At 37.9% G+C, this 24522-nt stretch overlaps 1 protein-coding gene across 1 annotated transcript in view; it reads left to right on the forward strand.

Moving 5' to 3' along the window:
• The window catches only part of LOC128640757 (vitellogenin-like), a 459754-nt gene that overhangs the window by 40075 nt on the left and 395157 nt on the right, over positions 1 to 24522 (forward strand). The window contains 3 exon segments of the mRNA XM_053693183.1: positions 8636 to 8786; positions 17703 to 17860; positions 22964 to 23129. Coding sequence (XP_053549158.1) covers positions 8636 to 8786; positions 17703 to 17860; positions 22964 to 23129 — 475 coding nt within the window.

Raw genomic sequence — 24522 nt, forward strand, 5'->3', positions numbered from 1 at the left:
GTGGGAAGTCCAACACCCACCTAGGTACAACTGCTTTGCAAAGGCACATGATCTCAACATCACAAAGCGCCGATGGATGAACACATGAGTAAAAGCAGCATACAAACTCAAAGCCACCATCCTCCTCCTGGTCCAGCATCTTCAGCCATGTCATCCACTGCTGGTCCTCCTTGCCCCCCTCTCAACCATCCGCCACTCCTTCTCTCTTCGTAGCAGTTCCTGCTCATATGCCCACAGTCAGGTGTACTGTCAAGGACATGTTTGAGCGTAAGAAGCCAATGTCCCAAAAGTCACCCCCCTTGCCTGGCGTCTGACAGCTGCTTGTCTGAACTCCTTAGCCCGCCAAGCTTTTACCATACAAGCTGGTGGAGTCTGAGGCTGTTCAAAAAAATTGTAGCTATAGGGACACTGCAGTGGAAGGTACCCGGCCGAAAATTTCTTTGCACAAAAGGCAATCCCAACCTGTACTCGATTGTGCAAAAGGAAGTAATGGCATGTCTGGCACACAAGTGTTGGGGCAAGGGTCCATCTGACCACTGATATCTGGTCTGCATAGCATGGTTAGGGCAGGTATATCACCTACAATGCGCATTGGGTAAACCTGCTGACGGCTGCCAAGCATGGAATGCGTGGCTCTGCAGAGGAGTTGGTGAGTTGGCCTACTGCCACCTCCTCTACTTCTCCTACTCCATCCTCTTCCATAACCTCCTCGGCTGAGTCCTCTTCTGCTGCTGCATCTTGCTCCACATCAACGGCACTCCCCCAGCTCCGCAGGTACTATTCCACATCCCTGATACGGCAGTGTCACGCCATCTTGGGGTTGACTTGCCTGAAAGCAGAGAGTCACACCGGAATAGCACTCCTGTCTGCCCTGAATGCACATGTGGATCAGTGGCTGACTCCGCACCAACTGGAAATCGGCAAAGTGGTTTCTGACAACAGAAGTAATTTGTTGGCGGCATTGAAATTGGGCAAGTTGACACATGTGCCGTGCATGGCACATGTGTGTAATCTGATTGTACAACGCTTTGTGCATAAGTACCCAGGCTTACAGGATGTCCTGAAGCAGGCCAGGAAGGTGTGTGGCCATTTCAGGTGTTCCTACACGGCCATGGCGAATTTTGCAGATATCCAGCGGCGAAACAACATGCCAGTGAGGCGCTTGATTTGCGACAGCCCGACACGTTGGAATCCAACACTCAATGTTCGACCGCCTGCTCCAACAAGAAAAAGCCGTTAACCAGTATTTGTATGACCGGGGTGCTAGGACAGTCTCTGTGGAGCTGGGGATTTTTTTGCCATGTTACTGGACGCTCATGCGCAATGCCTGTAGGCTCATGCATCCTTTTGAGGAGGTGACAAACCTAGTCAGTCGCACCGAAGGCACCATCAGCGACATCATACCATTTTTTTTCTTCCTGGAGTGTGCCCTGCGAAGAGTGCTGGATCAGGCCGTAGATGAGCATGAAGAGGAAGAGTTGTGGTCACCATTACCACCAGAAACAGCCTTATCAGCATCACTTGCTGGACCAGCGGCAACGCTGGAAGAGGATTGTGAGGAAGAGGAGTCAGAGGAGGAATGTGGCTTTGAGGAGGAGGAGGAGGAGGAAGACCAACCACAACAGCATCCCAGGGTGCCTTAATTGTCACCTATCTGGGTACCTGTGTGTGTTGTATGTTGCTGGGGGGAAGAAGATACCTTCAGTGAGATCACTGAGGACGAGGAACGGGGACATGAGTAGCTCGGCATCCAACCTTGTGCAAATGGGGTCTTTCATGCTGTCGTGCCTGTTGAGGGACCCTGGTATAAAAAAGCTGAAGGAGAAGGACCTGTACTGGGTGTCCACACTACTAGACCCCCGGTATAAGCATAAAGTGCCTGAAATGTTACCAAAATTCCCGCAAGTCGGAAAGGATGCAGCGAGTTCCAAAATAAATTAAAAGTATGCTTTACAAAGCGTATAAGGGGTCTGATATCAAAGCACGACGGGATCTAACAGGGGAAGAAGTGAAAGTAATCCTCCGACTCTCACGACCTACGCCGGCAAGGACAGGACTCTTTACAGATGTGTTGTTGATGGAGGACATGCAGAGCTTTTTAACTCCTATGCATCGCCACTGCCCTTCGGGGTCCACCCTCAGAGAACGACTCGACTGACAGGTAGCAGACTATCTAGCCTTAACTACAGATCTCGACACTCTGAGGAGCGATGAACCCCTTGACTACTGGATGTGCAGGCTTGACCTGTGGCCTGAGCTATCCCAATTTGCGATAGAACTTCTGGCCTGCCCCGCTTCAAGTGTCCTGTCAGAAAGGACCTTCAGTGCAGCAGGAGGTATTGTCACTGAGAAGAGAAGTCGCCTAGGTCAAAAAAGTCTAGATTACCTCACATTTATTAAGATGAATGAGGGATAGATCCCGAAGGGACTGACATTGGGCGATACATTCGAGTAAAAAAGGCCTGATGAGATGATCTGCCTTGGGCTATAAATGGTCCACAAGCTGCTGTATGTTATCTTCGGATGACTTGCGCGACTTATCCGCCACCAACTAGGGTTCAAGCCTCAATGTTTTAGGGCACTTTCTGCCAGGGAAACAAACATCAATTTTTCTGGCTGCTACTACAGCAGCAGCTGCAACAATACCTAATTTTTCAGGCATGTGTACATGCCAAATTTTTCTGGCCTCTGGTGCTGCACTGTGGCTTCAAAAATGAAAACAAAAAAAGGCACGTAACAGGGATTAAAGTGATAGGAATAGTATTACTTAACACACCACTCCTATCTGGTGGCACATTAGATTGCACACGCAGTGCCCCAATATTTGAAGTAGGAGGACCGACCAAGCATCTTTTTCCATCTCCCGGTTCCTAAAATCCATGCCATATACACGTCCCCTGATAGGGGACGTAACAGGGATTAAAGTGATAAGAATAGTACTACTTAACACACCACTCATATCTGGTGGCACATTAGATTGCACGAGCAGTGCCCCAAATTTGAAGTAGGAGGACCGACCAAGCATCTTTTTCTATCTCCCGGTTCCTAAAATCGATGCCATATACACGTCCCCTGATAGGGGACGTAACAGGGATTAAAGTGATAAGAATAGTAATACTTAACACACCACTCAATATCTGGTGGCACAGTAGATTGCACGCGCAGTGCCCCAAATTTTGAAGTAGGAGGACCGACCAAGCATCTTTTTCCATCTCCCGGTTCCTAAAATCCATGCCATAGTACACGTCCCCTGATAGGGGACACCACAGTGGAAGGTACCCGGCGAAATTTCTTTGCACAAAAGTCAATCCCCAACCTGTACTCGATTGTGCAAAAGGAAGTAAGCTTTACCATGGGGTCCCAGCCGGACGTCTTTGTAATTCTCTGTCTGGGAAATTATCTATCTATCTATCTATCTATCTATCAATCTATCTATTTATCTATCAAAATCTATCTATCATATTCTATCAAATGTAATCTATTGCATCTATTGATCTATCTATCTAATCTATGTATCTATCTATCTATCTATCTATCTATCAAATCTATCTATCTCGTGGCCCGGACCGACCAAGCATCTTTTTCCATCTCCCGGTTCCTAAAATCCATTCCATATACACGTACCCTGATAGGGGACGTAACAGGTATTAAACTGATAAGAATAGTACTACTTGACAGACCCACTCATATCTGTTGGCACAGTTAGATTGCACGCGGTGCTCTGACAAAATGCAGAAGGACATTTGGCAGACGGACATTTGGCCGACAGATAGAAAGCTAAAGAAGTTCCGATTTCGGCCGAGGGCAGATACGTTCCAGAGTGCTCTGTTCTAATCAGAGCCTCGGGCGCTGCAACTACCTCTGGGAACCTTACCATGGGTCACAGACCGCATGTCTTGTATTCTCTGTCTGGGAAATTACTATCTATCAAATCTATCTATTGATCTATCAAATCTATCTATCTATCGTATGCTATCAAATGTATCTTTTGCATCTATTGATCTATCTATCTAATCTATCTATCTATCTATCTATCAAATCTATCTATCTCGTGGCCGGGACCGACCAAGCATCTTTTTCCATCTCCGCAGTTCCTATAAATCGATGCCATATACACGGTCCCCTGATAGGGGACGTAACAGGGATTAAACTGAGAAGAATAGTACTACTTAACACACCACGTCATACTGGTGGCACAGTAGATTGCACGCGGTGCTCTGACAAAAGCTGAAGGACATTTGGCAGACGGACATTTGGCAGATGGACATTTGGCCGACAGGCAGAAAGCAAAAGAATGTTCCAATTTCGGGGCGAGGGCAAGATACGTTCCAGAGTGCTCTGTTCTAATCAGAGCCTCGGGCGCCGCAACTGCCTCTGGGACCTTACCATGGTCGCAGACCACACGTCTTGTAATTCTCTGTCTGGGAAATTATCTATCTATCAAATCTATCTATTGATCTATCAAATCTATCCATCTATCTATCTTACTATCTATCGTATCTATCAAATGTATCTATTGCATCTATTGATCTATCTATCTAATTTATGTATCTATCTTCAAATCTAGTCTATCCTCGTGGCCAATGGGGAGTTTGCGGGTTGTGCAAATGGACTGTTTGCGGTTGTTTGTGGTGCGGTTAAACGGGGAGTTTCGGTCTGTCACTGTGAAGCGGGGGCGTAACCCTTACACTACCTGATCGATACAACATCATACCTGATGTTTTAAAGCACGTTATTGCAATCAATTTAGGAATGTTAGGTGATTTATTCCCTTCATGGATTAAAACCAGACTCTGCATCAACTATGTAATTTTTCCCGTGGTAGTTTTGCCATGGGATCCCCCTCCGGCATAGCCACAGTTCCAGGTGTTAGTACCCTTGAAACAACTTTTCCATCACTATTGTGGCCAGAAAGAGTCCCTGTGTGTTTTAAAATTCGCCTGCCTATTGAAGTCAGTGGCGGTTTGCCCGTGCGCCCCCGCCACGGTTCGCGAACACTTATGGAAGTTCGCGTCTGCCCGTTCGCGGAACGGAAAATTTTAAGTGCGTGACATCACTACTTAAGTTGTTTAAAATAGCATGCCCTATCTGAATCATGAAAGTTTAATTCTGACTTTACTGTCCCTTTAATAGTTAGGGATATAGATGTAGCTTTAATAGATGCTACCACCATTGTTAGAGTTAGAGATCCATTGATCCATTTATTCTTCTTTATTTGTTTATTTTATGTATTTTCCATCAGTTCATAATTTATTTTAATTTAATTTTTTTGCTTACATACAAAAATAATGATAGGCCCTGGTCTCTTTCAGACATAATTAAAGGTGCAGATAATAGTTACATTGTAGCTAGCTTAGGTTTTATTTTTATTTCAAAGTCAAGTTTATTTTTATTTTAACTAGGTAGACTAGTATTTACTAACTACCTAGCTAAAATAAATACAAATTTACCTGTGAAATAAAACCTAACCTGTCTTACTTACACTTACACCTAACCTTACACTACAATTAAATCAATTACCTAAATTAAATACAATTAACTAAATTACAAAAAAAAACAAAACACTAAATTACACAAAATAAAAAAAGAAATTATCAGATATTTAAACTAATTACACCTTATCTAATAGCCCTATCAAAATAAAAAAGCCCCCTCAAAATAAAAAAACCCTAGCCTAAACTAAACTACCAATAGCCCTTAAAAGGGCCTTTTGCGGGGCATTGCCCCAAATAAATCAGCTCTTTTACCTGTATAAAAAAAATACAAACACCCCCCAACAGTAAAACCCACCACCCACACAACTCACCCCCAAATAAAATCCTAACTAAAAAAACCTAAGCTCCCCATTGTCCTTAAAAGGGCATTTAGCTCTTTTTCAAGTGCCCAAACCCAAACCTAGAAATAAAACCCACTCAATAAACCCTTAAAAAAACCTAACACTAACCCACGAAGATCCACTTACAGTTTTGAAGACCGGACATCCATCCTCAACGAAGCCAGGAGGTCTTCATCCAATGGGCAAGAAGTCCTCAACGAAGCTGGGAGAAGTCTTCATCCAAGCCGGCAGAAGTTGTCCTCTGGACTGGCAGAAGTCTTCATCCAGACGGCATCTTCTATCTATATCCATCTGGCGCAGAGCGGGTCCATCTTCAAGACATCTGGCGCGGAGCATCCTCTTCTTACGACGGCTCTTCTGGAATGAAGGTTCCTTTAAATGACGTCATCCAAGAGCGTCCCTTGAATTCCAATTGGTTGATAGAATTCTATCAGCCAATTGGAATTAAAGGTGAAAAAATCCTATTGGCTGATGCAATCAGCCAATAGGACTGAGCTCGCATTCTATTGGCTGATTGGAGCAGCCAATAGAATGTGAGCTCAATCCTATTGGCTGATTGGATCAGCCAATAGGATTAAAGCTCAATCCTATAGGCTGATTGGAACAGCCAATTGGATATTTTCACCTTTAATTCTTGAAGATGGAGCCGCTCCGCGCCGGATGGATGAAGATAGAAGATGCCATCTGGATAAAGACTTCTGCCCGTCTGGAGGACCACTTCTGCCGTCTGGATGAAGACTTCTGCCCGTCTGGAGGACCACTTCTACCAGCTTGGATGAAGACTTTTCCCGTCTTCGTTGAGGACTTCTTGACGCTTGGATGAAGACTTCTCCCAGCTTTGTTAAGGATGGATATCCGGTCTTCAAAACTGTAAGTAGATCTTCGGGGGTTAGTGTTAGGTTTATTAAGGGTTTATTTGGTGGGTTTTATTTTTAGGTTAGGGTTTGGGCACTTGAAAAAGAGCTAAATGCCCTTTTACGGGCAATGTCCATCCAAATGCCCTTTTCAGGTTAAGGGCGAGCTTAGGTTTTTTTAGTTAGGATTTTATTTGGGGGGTTGGTTTTGTGGGCGGAAGGTTTTACTGTTTGGGGGTTGTTTGTATTTTTTTTACAGGTAAAAGAGCTGATTTATTTGGGGCAATGCCCCGCTAAAGGCCCTTTTAAGGTCTATTGGTAGTTTAGTTTAGGCTAGGGTTTTTTTTTATTTGGGGGGGGGGCTTTTTTATTTTGATAGGGCTATTAGATTAGGTGTAATTAGTTTAAATATCTGATAATTAGTTTTTTTATTTTGTGTAATTTAGTAGGGGTTTTTTGTAATTTAAGTAATTGTATTTAATAAATGTAAATTATTTAATTGTAGTGTAAGGTTAGGTGTTAGTGTAACTCAGGTTAGGTTTTATTTTACAGGTAAATTTGTATTTATTTTATCTAGGTAGTTAGTAAATAGTTAATAACTACCTAACTATTTAATAACTATTCTTCCTAGTTAAAATAAATAAAAACTTACCTGTAAAATAAAAATAAACCCTAAGCTAGCTACAATCTAACTATTAGTTATATTGCAGCTAGTTTAGGGTTTATTTTATAGGTAAGTATTTAGTTTCAAATAGGAATAATTTAGTTAATGATAGTAATTTTTATTTAGATTTATTTTAATTATATTTATGTTAGGGGGTGTTAGGGTTAGGGTTAGACTTAGGTTTAGGAGGTTAATAAATTTAGTATAGTGGCGGCAACGTTGGGGCAGCAGATTAAGGGTTAATAAATGTAGGTAGGTTTTGGCGATGTCAGGGGTGGCAGATTAGGGGTTAGTGTTTGTGATGCAGGAGTACGGCAGTTTAGGGATTAATATGTTTATTATAGTGGTGGCGATGTCCAGAGCAGCAGATTAGAGGTTAATAAGTATAATGTAGGTTTTGGCGATGTAGGGGGTAGCAGATTAGGGGTTAATAAGTGTAAGATTAGGGTTGTTTAGACTCGGGGTTCATGTTAGGTGTGAACATAAATTTTGTTTCCCCATAGGAGGTGTTAGACTTTTTTTCAGCCGGCTCTCGCCATTGATGTCTATGGGGAAATCGTGCACGAGCACGTAAAACCAGGTCACCGCAGCTTTCAGCAGCGCTGGTATTGGAGTGCGGTATGGAGCATAATTTTGCTCTACGCTCACTTCTTGCCTGATAACGTTGGGTTTTTGTAAACCTGTAATACCAGCCCTGTAGGTAAGTGAGCGGTGACTATAACGTGCAAGTTAGCACCGCAACCCTCATAACGCAAAACTTGTAAATTAGCCGAAAGATAATTATGTCCTTGAAGAAATAAAAAAAAAAAATATTCTGAACTTTTGGTGTATGCTTGACAAAGAGACAAACTGGAAAGACAATTATAAGAGAGATTAGCTAAATTACCCTTGCAAGGCTATAGCTATTTTAAATTGATGTATAAGTACACAGAGTCCTCAGGTGCTGTATATATCTAACTGTCGAAATGTTCATCCCGAACAATCACATTCTGTATAAAAAAAGCTTTTCTGTCAAAGTAAATGATGTTTTTTTTAAAAAAAAGATACCAAAAGAAAGAAGAAAACCTTAATAATAGAAATAAATTAGAACATTGTTTTAGATTGTATGCTCTATCTAAATCACAAAATAAAATGTTTGGGTTGCATATCCCTTTAAAAAAAATATAGCTTTCCTTATCTTTGTAATATGAGCCCCCCCCCCCACACAAAACAGTAGGAATGATATATACTTGCACCATATTTCTGCATCCTATTAATTATTCTGATTGTTATCATTCACAGGCAAAAATTGGTATTAGTGTCAGTTCGAGAAAAATTGCCAGCTGACACTGAAAATGACTATAAAAATATAGGATCCCTTCAATATTACTTTGCAAAAGAAATGATGCAGATTCCTACACAGTTGTTGAAGTATGAAAATGGAGAAACTCAGGTATGTAATATCAATAATAAAATAATAATTCTTTTTTTTTATACCAGTTAACATAGTGGCCTAGACTGCAAAATTATAGAGGTTGCTGTGCAAAATCTTTTTTTCTTTCTTAAATCACAATAATTTTCCACTCCTTTAGAAGTTGTTTGTAGACATATGAATACCTACATAAAAACAAAAAAGTTTTTTCACAGGATTACATCATACAAAAATAGAAACATGAGGTAGATTTACCAAAGGTCGAGCGGACATGATCCACTGTCATCTCAACCTTGGTAAACGCTGTCTGCATTTCACATTGCACAAGCATTTCTGGTGAAATGCGTGTGCAATGCTGACCCCTGGTCACTCGCAGCCAATCGGTCGCTAGCAGGGGCCGTCAATCATCCCGATCGGATTGGGATGATTTCAGTCTGTCACCTACGACCGCTTATTCTTAACTTCCATTTCTGGTGGACCAGAAACGATGGAGCGTTGATGCATCAGCCGCTGTTTAATAAACCAACCCTATTGGCTGGAATGCAAGTGAAGTGCAATCAATAGCACATGATATTGCACGGAGAAAAACTCACAATCTAGTATTACAAGTGGCCCTTATTGTGCTCGTATTACAAATGGTGAGTTAAGTGTTACGTTTGAGAACAATCTAAAATACTGATGTAAAATGCAGCACTTTTGAGAACTTCAGTTTACCATTAACATTTGCTAGTTTGCATATTAAAATGCTTTAGAAAAAGGTTTTAAGTTATATTTAGACTCATGAAACAAAGATTTATTACCAAAAATATTGTTTTGTTGCTCAATTAAATAAATTTGGTATAAGACAATAGGATTGCAGTTCAATAGGATTGAGCTCACATTCTATTGGCTGATTGGAACAGTACGATCGGGTTGATTGACATCCCTTGCTGGTGGCCAATTGCCCTCAAGTCTGCAGGGGGCGGCGTTGCACCAGCAGCTCACAAGCTGCTGGTGCAATGCTGAATACAGAGAGCGTATTGCTCTCCGCATTCAGCGATGTCTGTCGGACCTGAACCGCACTGTCGAATCAGGTCTGACAGACATTTGATAAATAGGCCTCTAAGAGTACTGGCTTCTTTTAAGTTGAGTTTTGAAAGGAGATCAAACGATCACAACATTCATAGTTAACTATTGCAATTCTATATACATCTGCACCGCTTCTAACCCATCTAAACGCATCTTTTAGTTTGTTAGGAATGGGCGGTTTGCAGCTTTCATGAGGATTGTTTTGGACAGTTTTAATTTATATTTTTCGTTATTGACTGTTTCCGTTTTGGTGTGAACTAGCAACAAGATGGTGACTATGAGTTTCTATGGATAGGATTTGTTTTACTGGATTTAAACTTTCCTTAAACTGTAAACTGTGACCTTGCTGACTTGTTAATTTGTATCTTTCTAAGAGACCCCTAAATGAGATTGTGCATTTATGAAGGGTTTTTATACGTAATGCTCCTTCATGCATGCTAAGTCCAAACTCATTCAAGCACATACATTGTAATATATACACACATACATACACACACACACAGAGATACTCACAGAAAGAGAAGTGCTCTCTCAGGAATGAACAGCAACTCAATAACTTGTTAGCTTATTCATCTGCGTTACCACCTGAAAGCAGCCTCTTTTAGCCCAATAATGCTTTTCATAGAGAAGAGAAGTATATCAGTCTGATTCCACTTACCAAGGTCAGTCCCTCGCTGAACAAGGATCATTGCAACCCCAGATGATCCTTTCAGCTTTCATCAGTGAGGTGCGCGTATATGTATGTATATATATATATATATATATATATATCCCAAGTATTGTGACATAACATATACTGAACTGCAATAGTTTAAATAATTGTAAATGAACATCCCAAGGAAAATTTAATCACCAAAAAAAAAAAAAAAAAAGCTTAAAGTTGGCAAGGGTTTAAAAAAGGTTTAGCAGCAAAGGGGTTAACACATTCAGATTGATTTGCCATGTTTATCCTTATATTTAACAGACATAAACACCAGATGCAAGTATTACTTATATACGGATAGGAGATCCTAAGTACACTTAGGATCTCCTAGCACCAGTGATGGTATTATAAATATCCCCAATCATCAACAACCAATAGGCTGTTAAGAAGAAGAAATTTTTTTTCAAGAAGGTTTACCCTCCTCCAATCCCACATAAGATTACTCCTTGTAGATTAGAGAGAACCAATATATGAACTAATACTCTAGGGACCAATTGCATTCCGTAGCTTAATTATACATCATACAAGTATTGTGCATATATATATATATATATATATATATATATATATATATATATATATATATATATGGGCTCAATAGGATTATATTACACTCTTCAAGCATACGGTCTATCCCTAGAGTAATACCCTGAAACCAAGCTAGATATTTTAGAACACCTTTTTGTAACGTTTTAACTTAGAAATACTTTTAGGATAACTATCAAATTCAACCTTTTTATAAGCTGATATGCTTTTGTTTTTTCAGCGTATGTATTGTTATCTACTGTATTGTTATAGTCTATTGTTATCTCTCCACATGAGAGAAAATGTATGTATATATCTATTATACCAATTTCCTCTTCTCTCTCTTTCTTCTCTCTGATTTATTATCTTTTATTTATAATCTATTATCAATTCTTAACCTGATTCTTAACTATTCAAATTGTGATGTTAGAATTTACAATCTCTTTTTGCTTTTGTTTTTACTAGTTTATATATTTTTTGTTAAGATATGTAAATAACATGTAACATTGAAGTCTTTTATACTTATGTCTTTGCACACTTCCTCACTTAACAATGTATCATCCCATAGAGCCATTACTTTGGTTTCCATAATTGAGCCTAAGCAATCTACTTATTACTAAGAACCAGCCTACCCTTTTTTTGATTGGCTGTATTAGCCTATTTAGGCTCACCTGTGGCATCCAGAACACTATCTCTGAAGAAGCGCATGTGACATGCGCGAAACATGTCAGATAGTTTGAGCTGCCTGAGCTAAACTATTACTTGGAAGAATAAAACTCTATTGCACTGGCTACCAGTCTGGATTTGTCCTCCTTTTTCTCTGCTGATAACATATAATTAACTGAACTGCAATAGTTTAAATAATTGTAAATGAACATCCCAAGGAAAATTTAATCACCAAAAAAAAAAAAAAAGCTTGAAGTTGGCAATGGTTTAAAAAAGGTTTAGCAGCAAAGGGGTTAACACATTCAGATTGCTTTGCCATGTGTATCCTTATATTTAACAGACATAAACACCAGATGATGATATTGAATAAAATAGTCTACTTTTATATTAAGCCAAACCACACTAGAAACAATATATTCAAATTATCACATAGACATTGCCAACAAAAGGATATAAAACATGCATTCTTTGAAATCTAGGATCAATAGAAAATGTAAAATGCAGTCTTTACTGTTTGATCCATGATTAGATAAGAGAAAAAAGCCAATTTTAGTTGTAATTCTTCTTGAATTCATGTATAAAACATATGCACTTTATTATACACAATTATGAGAATATCTGTAAAACAAATCACATATAGTTTTTCATAGCAAAGCTATTGTGAATACAATTATAAATAAAATATACTGGTATATACAGGAATCTAATAACATAAAAGAATCAGGGCATCGGCTCAATGTAGTTGCATGCATCCCTATGCTCACTGTACTTTGTAATTACTATTTCAAAAATCCATTACCATTTAATAAACTCTGGCCCTTTTCTTAAGAATTAAAAGGCTTCTTTGTTGCACCATTTAATTGTTTTTTAATGATTGATCAGTCCATACTTGTTTTAATATATACCTGTGTTTTATTTTAGTTAAAATTAATTGTAAACCATATTAACATATTAAGGAAATCTGTTATAGCACTTATTTCCTCAGTATGTCTATATTATTGTGTTATTTGTGTTCTCTTTCTTTAAAGGGGACATACAACCCAACATTTTTCTTTCATGATTCAGATAGCGCATACAATATTTTTTTTTCTTTCACAACAAGCTTTATTTAAACAAATATTCATATACAGTACAATGAAAATAAATTGTCAATGCTTAACAAAGTTTCAACAACTGGGGATCAAATCAGAGTTGCTCGGTTTGTCCATAAACATGGGCTTTCCAGAAGGAATAAAGCTAATTTCCAAAGTACAATGTTTCCGAGCACCATATTTAGGAAACTTGTTCTGCTTTTTAGGGAGATCAGCAGGGTGTTCCATAGTCTGTCTTTGAAAAAGTCTATAGATGAGCTTGTAATTTTCATCAATTACTTTAACAGCATGTATACATATGAAACAATAATAAAGAAAGGAAAAAAAGGGGTAGAGAGTGGAAGAGGGGTAGAGGGTACACATAGTGCAATTGCCTGAGGTTTGGGTGCAAGGTCTGTGGCTCTAGGAAGGTAGGAGTCTAATTTAAATGGTGTACTTATGCTTGGGTTTAGACAGGGTTTAAAAAGTGGGTAGCGCACCGATGAGAGAGTTTTAGGCCTTTAAGGGTGGGATTGTACAGGTTGCGGTGTGTGATTGTCGACCGTGGGGGGAGGCTGTTTGGTATATAAGTATTCCTCCCAGTAAAGTTTTACAGCGCAATAAAAATCTAAGCGGTTGGTCTGTTGATAATGATATTTTTCAAGCGTTAGTAGTCATGTTATGTGTTGTTTCCAACTTTGCAATGTGGGTATCAGAATTTGTTTTCATAGCTTTGGGATCAACTGTCTAGCTCCACTGACTATTAGGTATAGTAAAGTTTTTTATACCTACAGTGGATCTTTGGAGGTTTATTGCGCAAAAATATCAAGGGGTCAAAGGGAATCTTTTGTGTCAAAATGTGTTTAATTTCCCTGTGAACCTCTCGCCAGAATGGTTCAAGGTTTGGGCAGTCCCACCATATGTGCGTTAGTGTTCCCCTCTGCACGGTGCCCCTTCAGCAGCTGAGGTTTGTATGTTTGTATATTTTAGCTATCCTGCATCGGTGTAGTTACCACCTGCACAGGATTTTTATGTTCATCTCTGTGATTTGCTTAAAAATAGTGGTCCATTTTTTAGGCGAGATTGAAAGATGTAGTTTATTCTCCCATGCCTTTGTGTAGGCTGGGCGTTTAGTGGAATGTATGTCTATCAGTATTGTATAAATTGTTGATAGGTTCCCTTTTGTGGGTTCATGTGCTTCACAGAGGATTTTGAATGGATTTAATGGTCTTTTTAGGTGTTGCTTATTTTTATTTTGACTTATGTAATGGGAAAGTTGTAGTGATGTATGTTTTTATCTAATAGCATTTCTTTTGAAAGGAGTTTGCCGTTGTCTAAAACTATATAGCATGGGATGTGTGTATGGATGCTAATGAGGTTTCAGGTAGTTTTGGTGTATTGGGAGTTGAGGGTTTTGTAGTAGTGGAGGTAAGGTTGCCGGTATCGATTATATACCACCTTGTTTGGACACTAAGCTATCCCATGTAGTAAAGATATCTTGGATTAATACAGGGGTAGGTGTAGGAAGCTGCCGGTGTTGCTTGTTGAGCCAGCAAGAGCCACTAAGGATTGTGAGGTTAACTAAGTCGTAGTCTAGGGTTACCCATTCCTTATTATCTATGTGTTAACTCCAGTCTATTATTCTGATGATTTGTGAGGTCTGTTTATAGTATATTACATTTGGGACACCTAGTCCTCCGTTGCATCTATTTCTGTACATAGTGTTTTTCGAGATGTTAGGTGTTTTTCCTCTCCAAATAAAGGAATTGGCAGACTTCTGAATCATAATCTTAAAGGAGGACAGTAGTTGTAATATAGAATACAATTTAAAAAAAACTTTCCAATATACTTATAATTTTATTTATTTTCGTATTATCTTTTGTTGAAAAGCAGAAAGGAAAGTTCAGGAGCGTGCACGTGTCTGCAGCACTATATGTCAGCAGTTTTGCAATAATGTTGTACATTAAGATTCATACAAGAGAAAGAACAGAGGCATAGTGGGGCACACTTAGGAGGATTTTTACTCAAGCAGTGTGAGGTGGGGTTAATTCCGTATGTAATATGAAGTTCCTTAAAACATAACGTTTATTATAGTCAGTTTAAAATGTGGTTAGTGTTGTGGACCATGCCACCATTTAAACTAAAATTTATCACAAGATAGAAAAGAATAATAAAAAACAAAAAATAAAAAATAATAACACACTATGGGGCCTAGTTATCAATTTGTCTACTTTACCTGCCTTCGCCGGTCCAATACGCCCGCCTAAGCTCGCCTACCATCGCCGCAGCGGACCTGAAAAATTTTGCCTGTTATCAATAAAGCTGTCAAAAAGCCGTGCACCAAGTACGGGGCGATGAGCAGTGGACTGTGAGAGTTATCACTCATCTGATCTCGCTGCTCTTTGGCTTTTTGACAGCTTTATTGCTAGCCTGTCACTAAGCACCCACACTAACTACACTGTTCTACCCCCTATACCGGCACCCCCGGAGCCCCCCGCAACTAAATAAAGTTATTAATCCCTAAACCGCCGCTCCTAGACCCCGCCGCAACTCTTATAAATGTATTAATGCCTAAACCGCCGGTCCCGGACCCCGTCGCCACCTACATTATACCTAGTAACCCCTATCCTGCACCCCCTATACCGCCGCCACCTATAATAAAGTTATTAACCCCTATCCTGCGGATCCCAGACCTCACCGCAATTCAATAAATAGTTTAACCCCTAAACCGCCACTCCCGGACCCCGCCAAAACCTATATTAAACTTATTAACCCCTAATCTGCCCCCCTACACTGTCGCCACCTATAATAAATTTATTAACCCCTATCCTGCCCCCCCCCTACACCGCTGCCACTGTAATAAAATTATTAACCCCTTAACCTAAGTCTAACACTAACCCTAACACCCCCCTAACTTAAATATTAATTAAATAAATCTAAATAATATTTCTCTTATTAACTAAATTAATCCTATTTAAAACTAAATACTTACCTTTAAAATAAACCCTAATATATCTACAATATAAATAATAATTATATTGTAGCTATCTTAGGATTTATTTTTATTTTACAGGCAACTTTCAATTTATTTGAACTAGATACAATAGCTATTAAATAGTTATTAACTATTTAATAGCTACCTAGTTAAAATAAAGAGAAATTTACCTGTAAAATAAAAACTAACCTAAGTTACAATTACACCTAACACTACACTATCATTAACTAAATTATTCCTATTTAAAACTAAATACTTACCTGTAAAATAAACCCTAAGATAGCTATAATATAATTAATAATTACATTGTAGCTATTTTAGGATTTAGATTTATTTTACAGGTAACTTTGTATTTATTTTAGCTAGTTAGAATAGTTATTAAATAGTTATTAACTATTTAATAACTACCTAGCTAAAAGAAATACAAAATTACCTGTAAAATAAATCCTAACCTGTTACAATTGAACCTAACACTACACTATCATTAAATTAATTAAATAAATTACCTACAAATAACTACTATTAAATTAAAATAAATAAACTAACTAAAGTACAAAAAATAAAAAAGCTAAGTTACAAAAAATAAAAAAAATAAGTTACAAACATTTAAAAAATATTACAACAATTTTAAGATACTTACACCTAATCTAAGCCCCCTAATAAAATAACAAAGCCCCCCAAAATAAATAAATTCCCTACCCTATTCTACATTAAAAGTTACCAGCTCTATTACCTTACTAGCCCTTAAAAGGGCCTTTTGCGGGGCATGCCCCAAAGAAAGCCTGTAAAATAAAAATACAACCCCCCAACATTAAAACCCACCACCCATATACCCCTAATCTAACCCAAACCCCACTTAAATAAACCTAACACTACCCCCCTGAAGATCATCCTACCTTTAGCCGTCTTCAGCCAGCCGACCCATCGATGGAACCGAAGAGGAGATCCGGAGTGGCAGAAGTCATCATCCAAGGGGCGCTGAAGAAGTCTTCCATCCAATAGAAGTCTTCATCCAGGCGGCGTCTTCAATCTTCATCCATCCGGAGTGGAGCGGAGCCGAGCCATCTTCAGACGAGCCGACACGGAGCCATCCTCTTCTTCCCGACGACTAACGACGAATGAAGGTTCCTTTAATGGGACGTCATCCAGATGGCGTCCTTTCAATTCCGATTGGCTGATAGGATTCTATCAGCCAATCGGAATTAAGGTAGGAAAAATCTGATTGGCTGATTGAATCAGCCAATCAGATTGAAGTTCAATCCGATTGGCTGATCCAATCAGCCAATCAGATTGAGCTTGCATTCTATTGGCTGTTCCGATCAGGCGTCAGACAAAGGGAATGACTACTTACGCACATAGTGTGTTATTATTTTTTATTTTTGTTTTTTATTATTCTTTTCTTTCTTGTGATAAATGTTATCTTAAATGGTGGCATGGTCCACAACACTAACCACATTTTAAACTGACTATAATAAACGTTATGTTTTAAGGAACTTCATATTACATACGGAATTAACTCCACCTCACACTGCTTGAGTAATAATCCTCCTAAGTGTGCCCCACTATGCCTCTGTTCTTTCTCTTGTATTAATCTTACATATACCTGGCATAAGGCACTACCTCCTCCTATACATAGGTTTATTGGGAGAGAGGTTACTGGACTATTACCTCTATTTTTCCCACCTCCCCTTTAGGTTAAAAGGGAATTCTAGAATGTTGTACCACTAGATGGCAGTACTATTTATTGTCATGTAGTGCTCCATACATGTGCACTCTACTTATCTAGATACCTCTGCAACAAAGAATAACAATAGAACTATGCTTATTTAATGATAGAAATAAATAGGATTTTTTTAAACTGTATTCTTCACTAAGACCCATCTCTTATTTTTATTATTTTTTTTTTACAGATTATTGAAACACTTCATCAACTAACAGAACACAATACAGGACCGTCATCAAAAGAGTCTCCGGGCAAGTTTATTCAACTTGTTCAACTTTTACGTCAAGCAAGCTATGAAGTCATTCAAGCAATATGGAAGCAATTTTCGTCAAGACCCCAGTACAGGTATGAAATGTTAATAAGTATATTTACATACTATTTTTATGGTGCATGCAGGAAATTACTTGCATTTCACATGGCTAACAACAGCATGTTTTATTACCACTGGGGGGGATAGAAAAACAGGTACCTGACAAATATTCAAACATTTTCATGCTTTAAATAAGTTAATTAAAGGTTTCCATCTTTTAAATAGATATTAAACACTAACAATGCTAAAGAAAAAATATGTATTCAAAGCCAAGATTAGCATGTATATAATATACATGTGTATATCTTTATATTGTAACAGCTGAATACATATTCACAAAGTAAGTGTTAAGTTTTAGTCTCAATAAAATAATGGAAGCCAATAGATTTTAACCTAGGTTTCAATACAATTAGAAGCCTGATACCTGTAAATATGCTTGTACATGTTTTTATCTACCTAACTGCAAAGGGCTCCAATACACTCCAGTCCCTCTAGGAGAACAGCTGACTAGCCGCATTAAGATAAATCTTGTCTTGAAGAAGGCTCCAAAAAGAGCCGAAACGTCGACTAAGACCATTCATGTATAAAATCTGATGTTTTCAGAATAAACACTATCTATTGTTAAAACTTAAAATTCCTATGAGGGCCCTTTACTACAAATATCACTACCAGACGTTTGAGGATTGCACCCAGGTCAGAGCTATACCACAGAGGCTGGAGTGCTGGGCTACCGGCTAATTGACATAATATATATATATATATATATATATATATATATATATGTATACTGTATATAGAACTTTAGAAATAAGCACTCACTGGTCTTCTGCCATCAGTGACAAAAAATCCTTTATTTGATAGTGATGTTTGGGGACCCAATGTTGTTCCTTCTTCTGACAAACAACTAGTGAACAAACAAAACTTTTAAAGGCCTGTGTATCCCTCCCCTTGAATCAGCAGCAAATCAAGGCTGTCCCTGTGTACAAATAATATCATTAACAACACCTGTGAACTGAAAAATCAAGATCTGTACAAGTATAAAAATGGTGTAATAATATATACATAATGCTCCCCTCCTGTAATCCGATCAATCCAATGTCTGGGTGGGCTGTCATAAAAAACGAAGAACAAAGCTCAAAAATTACAAAAGTTACAAAAACAAGTAATATACAGGTATAATGCAACATAACAAGCCAGGCGTCATCAGCAAGGCGTGGTGTGCCCACCCAGGCAGGAGGGGAGCATTATGTATATATTATTACACAATTTTTATACTTGTACACATCTTGATTTTTCAGTTCACATGTGTTGTTTTAATGATATTATTTCTACACAGGGACCAGCCTTGATTGGCTACTGATTCGAGGGGAGGGATACACAAGGCCTTTAAAAGTTTTGTTTGTTTTCACTAGTTGTTTGTCAGAGGAAGGGACAACATTGGGTCCCGAAACGTCACTATCAAATAAAGGATTTTTTATTTCACTGATGGAGAAGACCAGTGAGTGCTTATTTTTAAAGTTAATATGCATTTTCATAGCACCCTGGCAGTTGCCAGCTGATGGTGAGAGTGCATACACCCTACAACTGTATATATATATATATATATATATATATATATATATATATATGCAGTATATACAGTATATATATATATATATATATATATAATCTTTATGTGGTTAGCAAAAAAATAGTAGCTAATCAATGATCTATATGTAACTAACATTTAAGGATTACCACTACTCCATATGCTTGATATCGGCTACCACCATGGTTTAATAATCACTTGACCATGTGGATGGCATAATGCATTGAATAGCTAATTGCAACTGTATATGGCTGAAAGAAAGGAGTTTATTAACTACTTCGGTGAAAGAAATATAAATGATAAAAATTGTGGTATAAAATGGAATATGTAGAGGGGGTACCACATACTAAATTGGGAACCTTCAAGGAAGGGGGTTTAGACAGAGCATAGGAGCAGACCAAAGTTGTAGTAAGGAAGTGAGGAAGATGTGGAGTAGAAAGGATGAGACATTTCAGGTGTGAGCAGAAGCAAGAGTCATTCACCATTTTTTTCCTTGAGGCACATTGTCTTCCTTCCAACATTCATGAACAATGTTGATAGAGTGGAGTAGAGGAAACAACTGAAAGATTGTTTTTTTTTTAATTAAATGTATTGTTAGTCCAATAAAAAGTTGTAATTATGTTTTAAAATGATCACAATACCAAGTTTTCGTCTATTTCCCGCAGTTGCAATTGCATTATTATTGGCCTTTTTAGCAATCTGACCACAATGACAGTAAATGCAGAATTGGCAGTGTAGAGAGGGAATGTTTTCAAAACATGTTTGCACAACATATAAGGCTTAATGTACTAAGCAGCTTTTGCTGATTTTGAGCACTGGTGAGGCAAGTCACCAGACTGCTGTTTCTTACGCTCTCTACCATCTCTGTGTTGATGGATAGAAATCACCCAAAACATGTTCATTTAGGGTGATTGGCATCCTTATTCTAGAGCAATTAGTCTTGCAAGAGAAGGGAGTGGCATTACACACACAGGCCAGTGTCTAATGAAACATATGGGCAGTGGACGTACAGTGTCCATTTTCCACTTAGCTGCGTGGGCATGTTCTCAAGAAAGGGATAATTAAAACTTTTCTGCGCTGCCTATTAGAGGTAAGCTTTAACTCCTATTATATTTCCCCAAGAGATATCTTTTAAGAATGTGTGGGAAAAAAAGAGGTTTGGAGTATAGAGTGCAAATGAATGCTAAAACCTTTGAGGACAATTGTGTATTAATTTAATAACAAATAGATGTATGTGTTTATTTAATAAATTCTGTATTTGTAAAGTTTTGCTATTCATTAGGGATATATCAATTTGATGACACTGAAATCTATAGAATTTTTTTTTTAAATATATAAATATATATAACTCCAGGAAGTATATGAAACACTGATATCAAATTCAACAGATAAAACAAATGCAGATGTTACATCTAGTGCATAGATATACTTAGTGTAATATTGCAGATGTTGCAAATGTTGCAAAAGATACGAATACTGTAAGTGTTGCCAATAATGTGGATAATACCAATAGTATAAGTAGTGCCCAAATAAAATGCCACTGTGTAAAAGCTAATACTCTCTTAATCAACAAGAAAATGTGGTTAAAATATAGGTAAAAGTGCAGGTAAAAATGCAGTCGGCCGAATGTACAGAAAAAAGTTTTTCCTTTTTAAAGGCGTTTTTGTTGTTTAAAATGTTCTACCACCGGTGGATTCGTATGTGCAAATTATGATGGGGTTGTATATCCTTCTGTTGTTTGCTTACCGGGAGGCCGGTCCTGGAGCCAGTATTGTATAGCAATGAGTAGATGTGCAAGTATTTTTGTACGTTGCCAGGGCTCTACGGGCTTAAGAGAGGAACACAGTAAGGAGCGGTGCAATATCAAAGTTTTTACTTACCGTCTCTTAGCCGATTATGGAGCCTGGTTGTAGATCCGGGTGGTGTCTAGTGTTCCTCGGCTTTGCGGCCTGTCCTCAGATTTAGTGTAGATGAAGTCCCCAATCTTCTGTGTAGTTATAGTAGAGGTATCTGCCTAAACGCTGTGGGGAACTTGAGCGCAAGGGATACACTTTGCCATATGCTGGATCTTTAGTAAGGTTTTGTTTTCAGCTTCCTCAATCCGCTGTTGCTTTCAGCTTCCTCAAAAAGCTGTTAGTTTGTAGAAAATGAAATTCCGCACGGATGCTCTGTGGATTCGAGCACTGTGATTTAGACAGTTTTTAGAGCAGTAGTTCGCTACGCGTTTCGGCCATGAGTATCAGCCTTTTTCAAGCTTTACTACTGCAGAGGTTATTGGCGGGCTTTTTATTCTTTCTGTCTAACCGCTGTCGGACAATTAAGCAATTAGGCAATTACTCTGAAGTCTTTCACTTATTGCAGTGTTTGGCAATTTGCATGTTATTTAAAAACCGTCTGGAATACTTGAAACTTATGCTTCAGATGATTAGACGAGTGTATACATCAATGGGATTACTCAATCATGTTTACGATGTTTTTATATGGCAGTATCTGTTTCCATAAAGACAGTTGCTAATATATGATAAACGTTGATAAGAAGGTACATATTAAGCTGCTGCTAGTATTTGGTGAAGTGTTTAATTACAGTTTGTGAATAAAGTAGATATCTAGCATATTATCATCAAATAGAAAAAAAAAGTTAAAGGAGCCTTGTCTGCACAGGATTCAAATTGATGTTTTCAAGCTAGCACCATAGTCCTTGACACTGCTGTATGCTGTGGCAATATACAGACTCACTTATTCCCTTATGTAAGAAATCTCACACAAGACTGAGATCCCTGGAGTAATGGAGGTAATAGCACATAGATAATGATCCACCACCAAGTTAGCATCTCAAGTAATTAGGCGTATCTCAAATCTCAAAGGGTAGGAAAACCTTGAGAAGTGGCTCTTAGAGAAAGCGGACCCAAGGAGCAGTAGCTTGGTTACTACTGTGTGAAGGGGGGGGGGGAGAATTGGGTTGCTGTTGGTTAGATTGATCTATTAGGATGTTAGGTTATCTTGTGTTCATCCAAAAATAAACTGGAAATTTTAACTTATGTTTAATAATTGAATGATGAGCGATTTATATAAAAGTAAAATGTATAAGAAAGACATATTTCTTTATATACCAAATAGTTTGGTTTATTGTCGTCATATTTTTTTTTTTTTGAGGGGGGGGGGCAGAGGTAGACTTGTGGATAGGCAAGCTATAGTGGAGAGCTGTTGAGGTCAGGGGTCAGCAGGTTTTCTTTGCCTAGAATGTAATCTAAATAAAATCATTGAAACGTTGTGTACATACCAAATGCTATTAAAATATTTCATAACACTTGCAAGTTTAAAAAAAAAATACAGACTAGATGACTAGTGGAGTGCAATCGATAGTAGGGGGGTGTATCATCTTGTGTAATTACTAATCTTGTGCTATGATGAACAGTGTATTCTGATTTACCGCAGGTATATTTTCTAGTTCTCTACACCCTAATATTAAAGTTGACATTATTTAAACCTGAAAAAAAGTATTTTTATTTTGTTAGTATTAATGATTTTTATTCCTCTTTTATGTCTTTAGGCGTTGGATTTTAGATGCCATTCCAGCCATTGCTAATCCTTTGTCACTAAGGTTTCTAAAACATAAAATAGATATAAAAGAGCTAACAGAATTTGAAGCAGCACAGACTGTACTTATGACTTTACATTTGATCAAAGCAGATCATGAAGCAATCGCGGAAGCAAAGGTACTGTGAGCTTTCTTTTGGGTCTAATTATACAACGCTTTACATTCCATTGAGCTATTTTATATAAAACATTATAGGAGATTAATTTAAAAAAAAATAGTGCTGCATTTGTAAAGATTAGCTCTTCATTGGTAATGAGGCTATTTCAATTAGTACTTTTTTGTCATCCTTTATATTTTATAAATATAAAAAATATAATACATATTACAATTCATTTATATCCCAAAACTAAATCATTATGTCAAACAGTTCCTTACTTGCACTAATAAAAAACAATATTGATGTTCAAATCCGTATTGCCATAGTAATAGTACAGATTTGTCCCTACAGTTAATCTGCAAAAAGGTAAATATTAGGGTTGCACCGATACCACTTTTTTAAGACCGAGTACAAGTACCGATACTTTTTTTTATGTCATGATAGTTTACCAAGCACAATACAGACTAATGATTTAAGATCACTTCTTTATAATTATGAACTGTAACTCAAAAGAAATTTTGAAATAATAAAACAGTTTTATGTGCTTGTTGTCACAAAGTTCACAGAAAATGTTTATAAATAAAAATATTACAATAACATATATTAATAATAACATTAATAAATAACAGCTGGGGCTGGGAAGCTACAAATTAAAGGGGTGATTACTGGATGTAATTGGATTGTAGGGTGCCTATATAACTCATCAATCTGACATTTGAACTTAATAAAAAGTTATATAATTTAATTCTGAAAATAATATTGGGGAAGGAGTACCCAGTAATCCCCTTTGAGAAAAATGGGGCATTTGCATTCTACTGACTAAACAGAAAATAGTGCTGGTCTTCATATTTTTCCAGGGCTGCTTTTTATTCCAAGTCCAGCCTTGGCTAAGGATGTTCCTCAGAGTACAGTATGTTTTGAGCACAATTGTTTAGGATGAGAACTAGCAGTATAACAGGCAATCTATCAATTAGAATATTTTTTCAAAAGTTAGTGGCACGTTCTTATTAAGGAACAGAAGCATCTCTGCATGTTCAGCTATAAGTCTGTTTCTGCTATCAGTAAGGACGTTTGACGCTAAGCTTTTCACACTACTGCATGGGTCAGAAAGATATTTTTGGGCCATTAAATCTCAGTTAATTAACTGCCCAGTACTTCAGGGGTTTGTCTGTATGAGGTACAGTGATCTCTTCCAGGTCGGCTTCCAGCTGTAAGGTAGCAGCTTTTGGAGCACTGCTGACGTACAATATTACAAATAACAACAATTTCTATTGGCAGAACAGAAGTGAACAATTTTAAGTTAAGTCTCCACTCCAGCTTAAAATGAAATGGGAACATGCAGTTTGAAAAACGCCACAAGATGGGTTATGGCTAGGAATTGGAGGTACGGTTTAAGTATCGGTGCATTTGCACA

The sequence above is a fragment of the Bombina bombina genome, chromosome 10 (genome assembly GCF_027579735.1).
Source record: "Bombina bombina isolate aBomBom1 chromosome 10, aBomBom1.pri, whole genome shotgun sequence".
NCBI classification, from domain to species: Eukaryota; Metazoa; Chordata; class Amphibia; order Anura; family Bombinatoridae; genus Bombina; species Bombina bombina.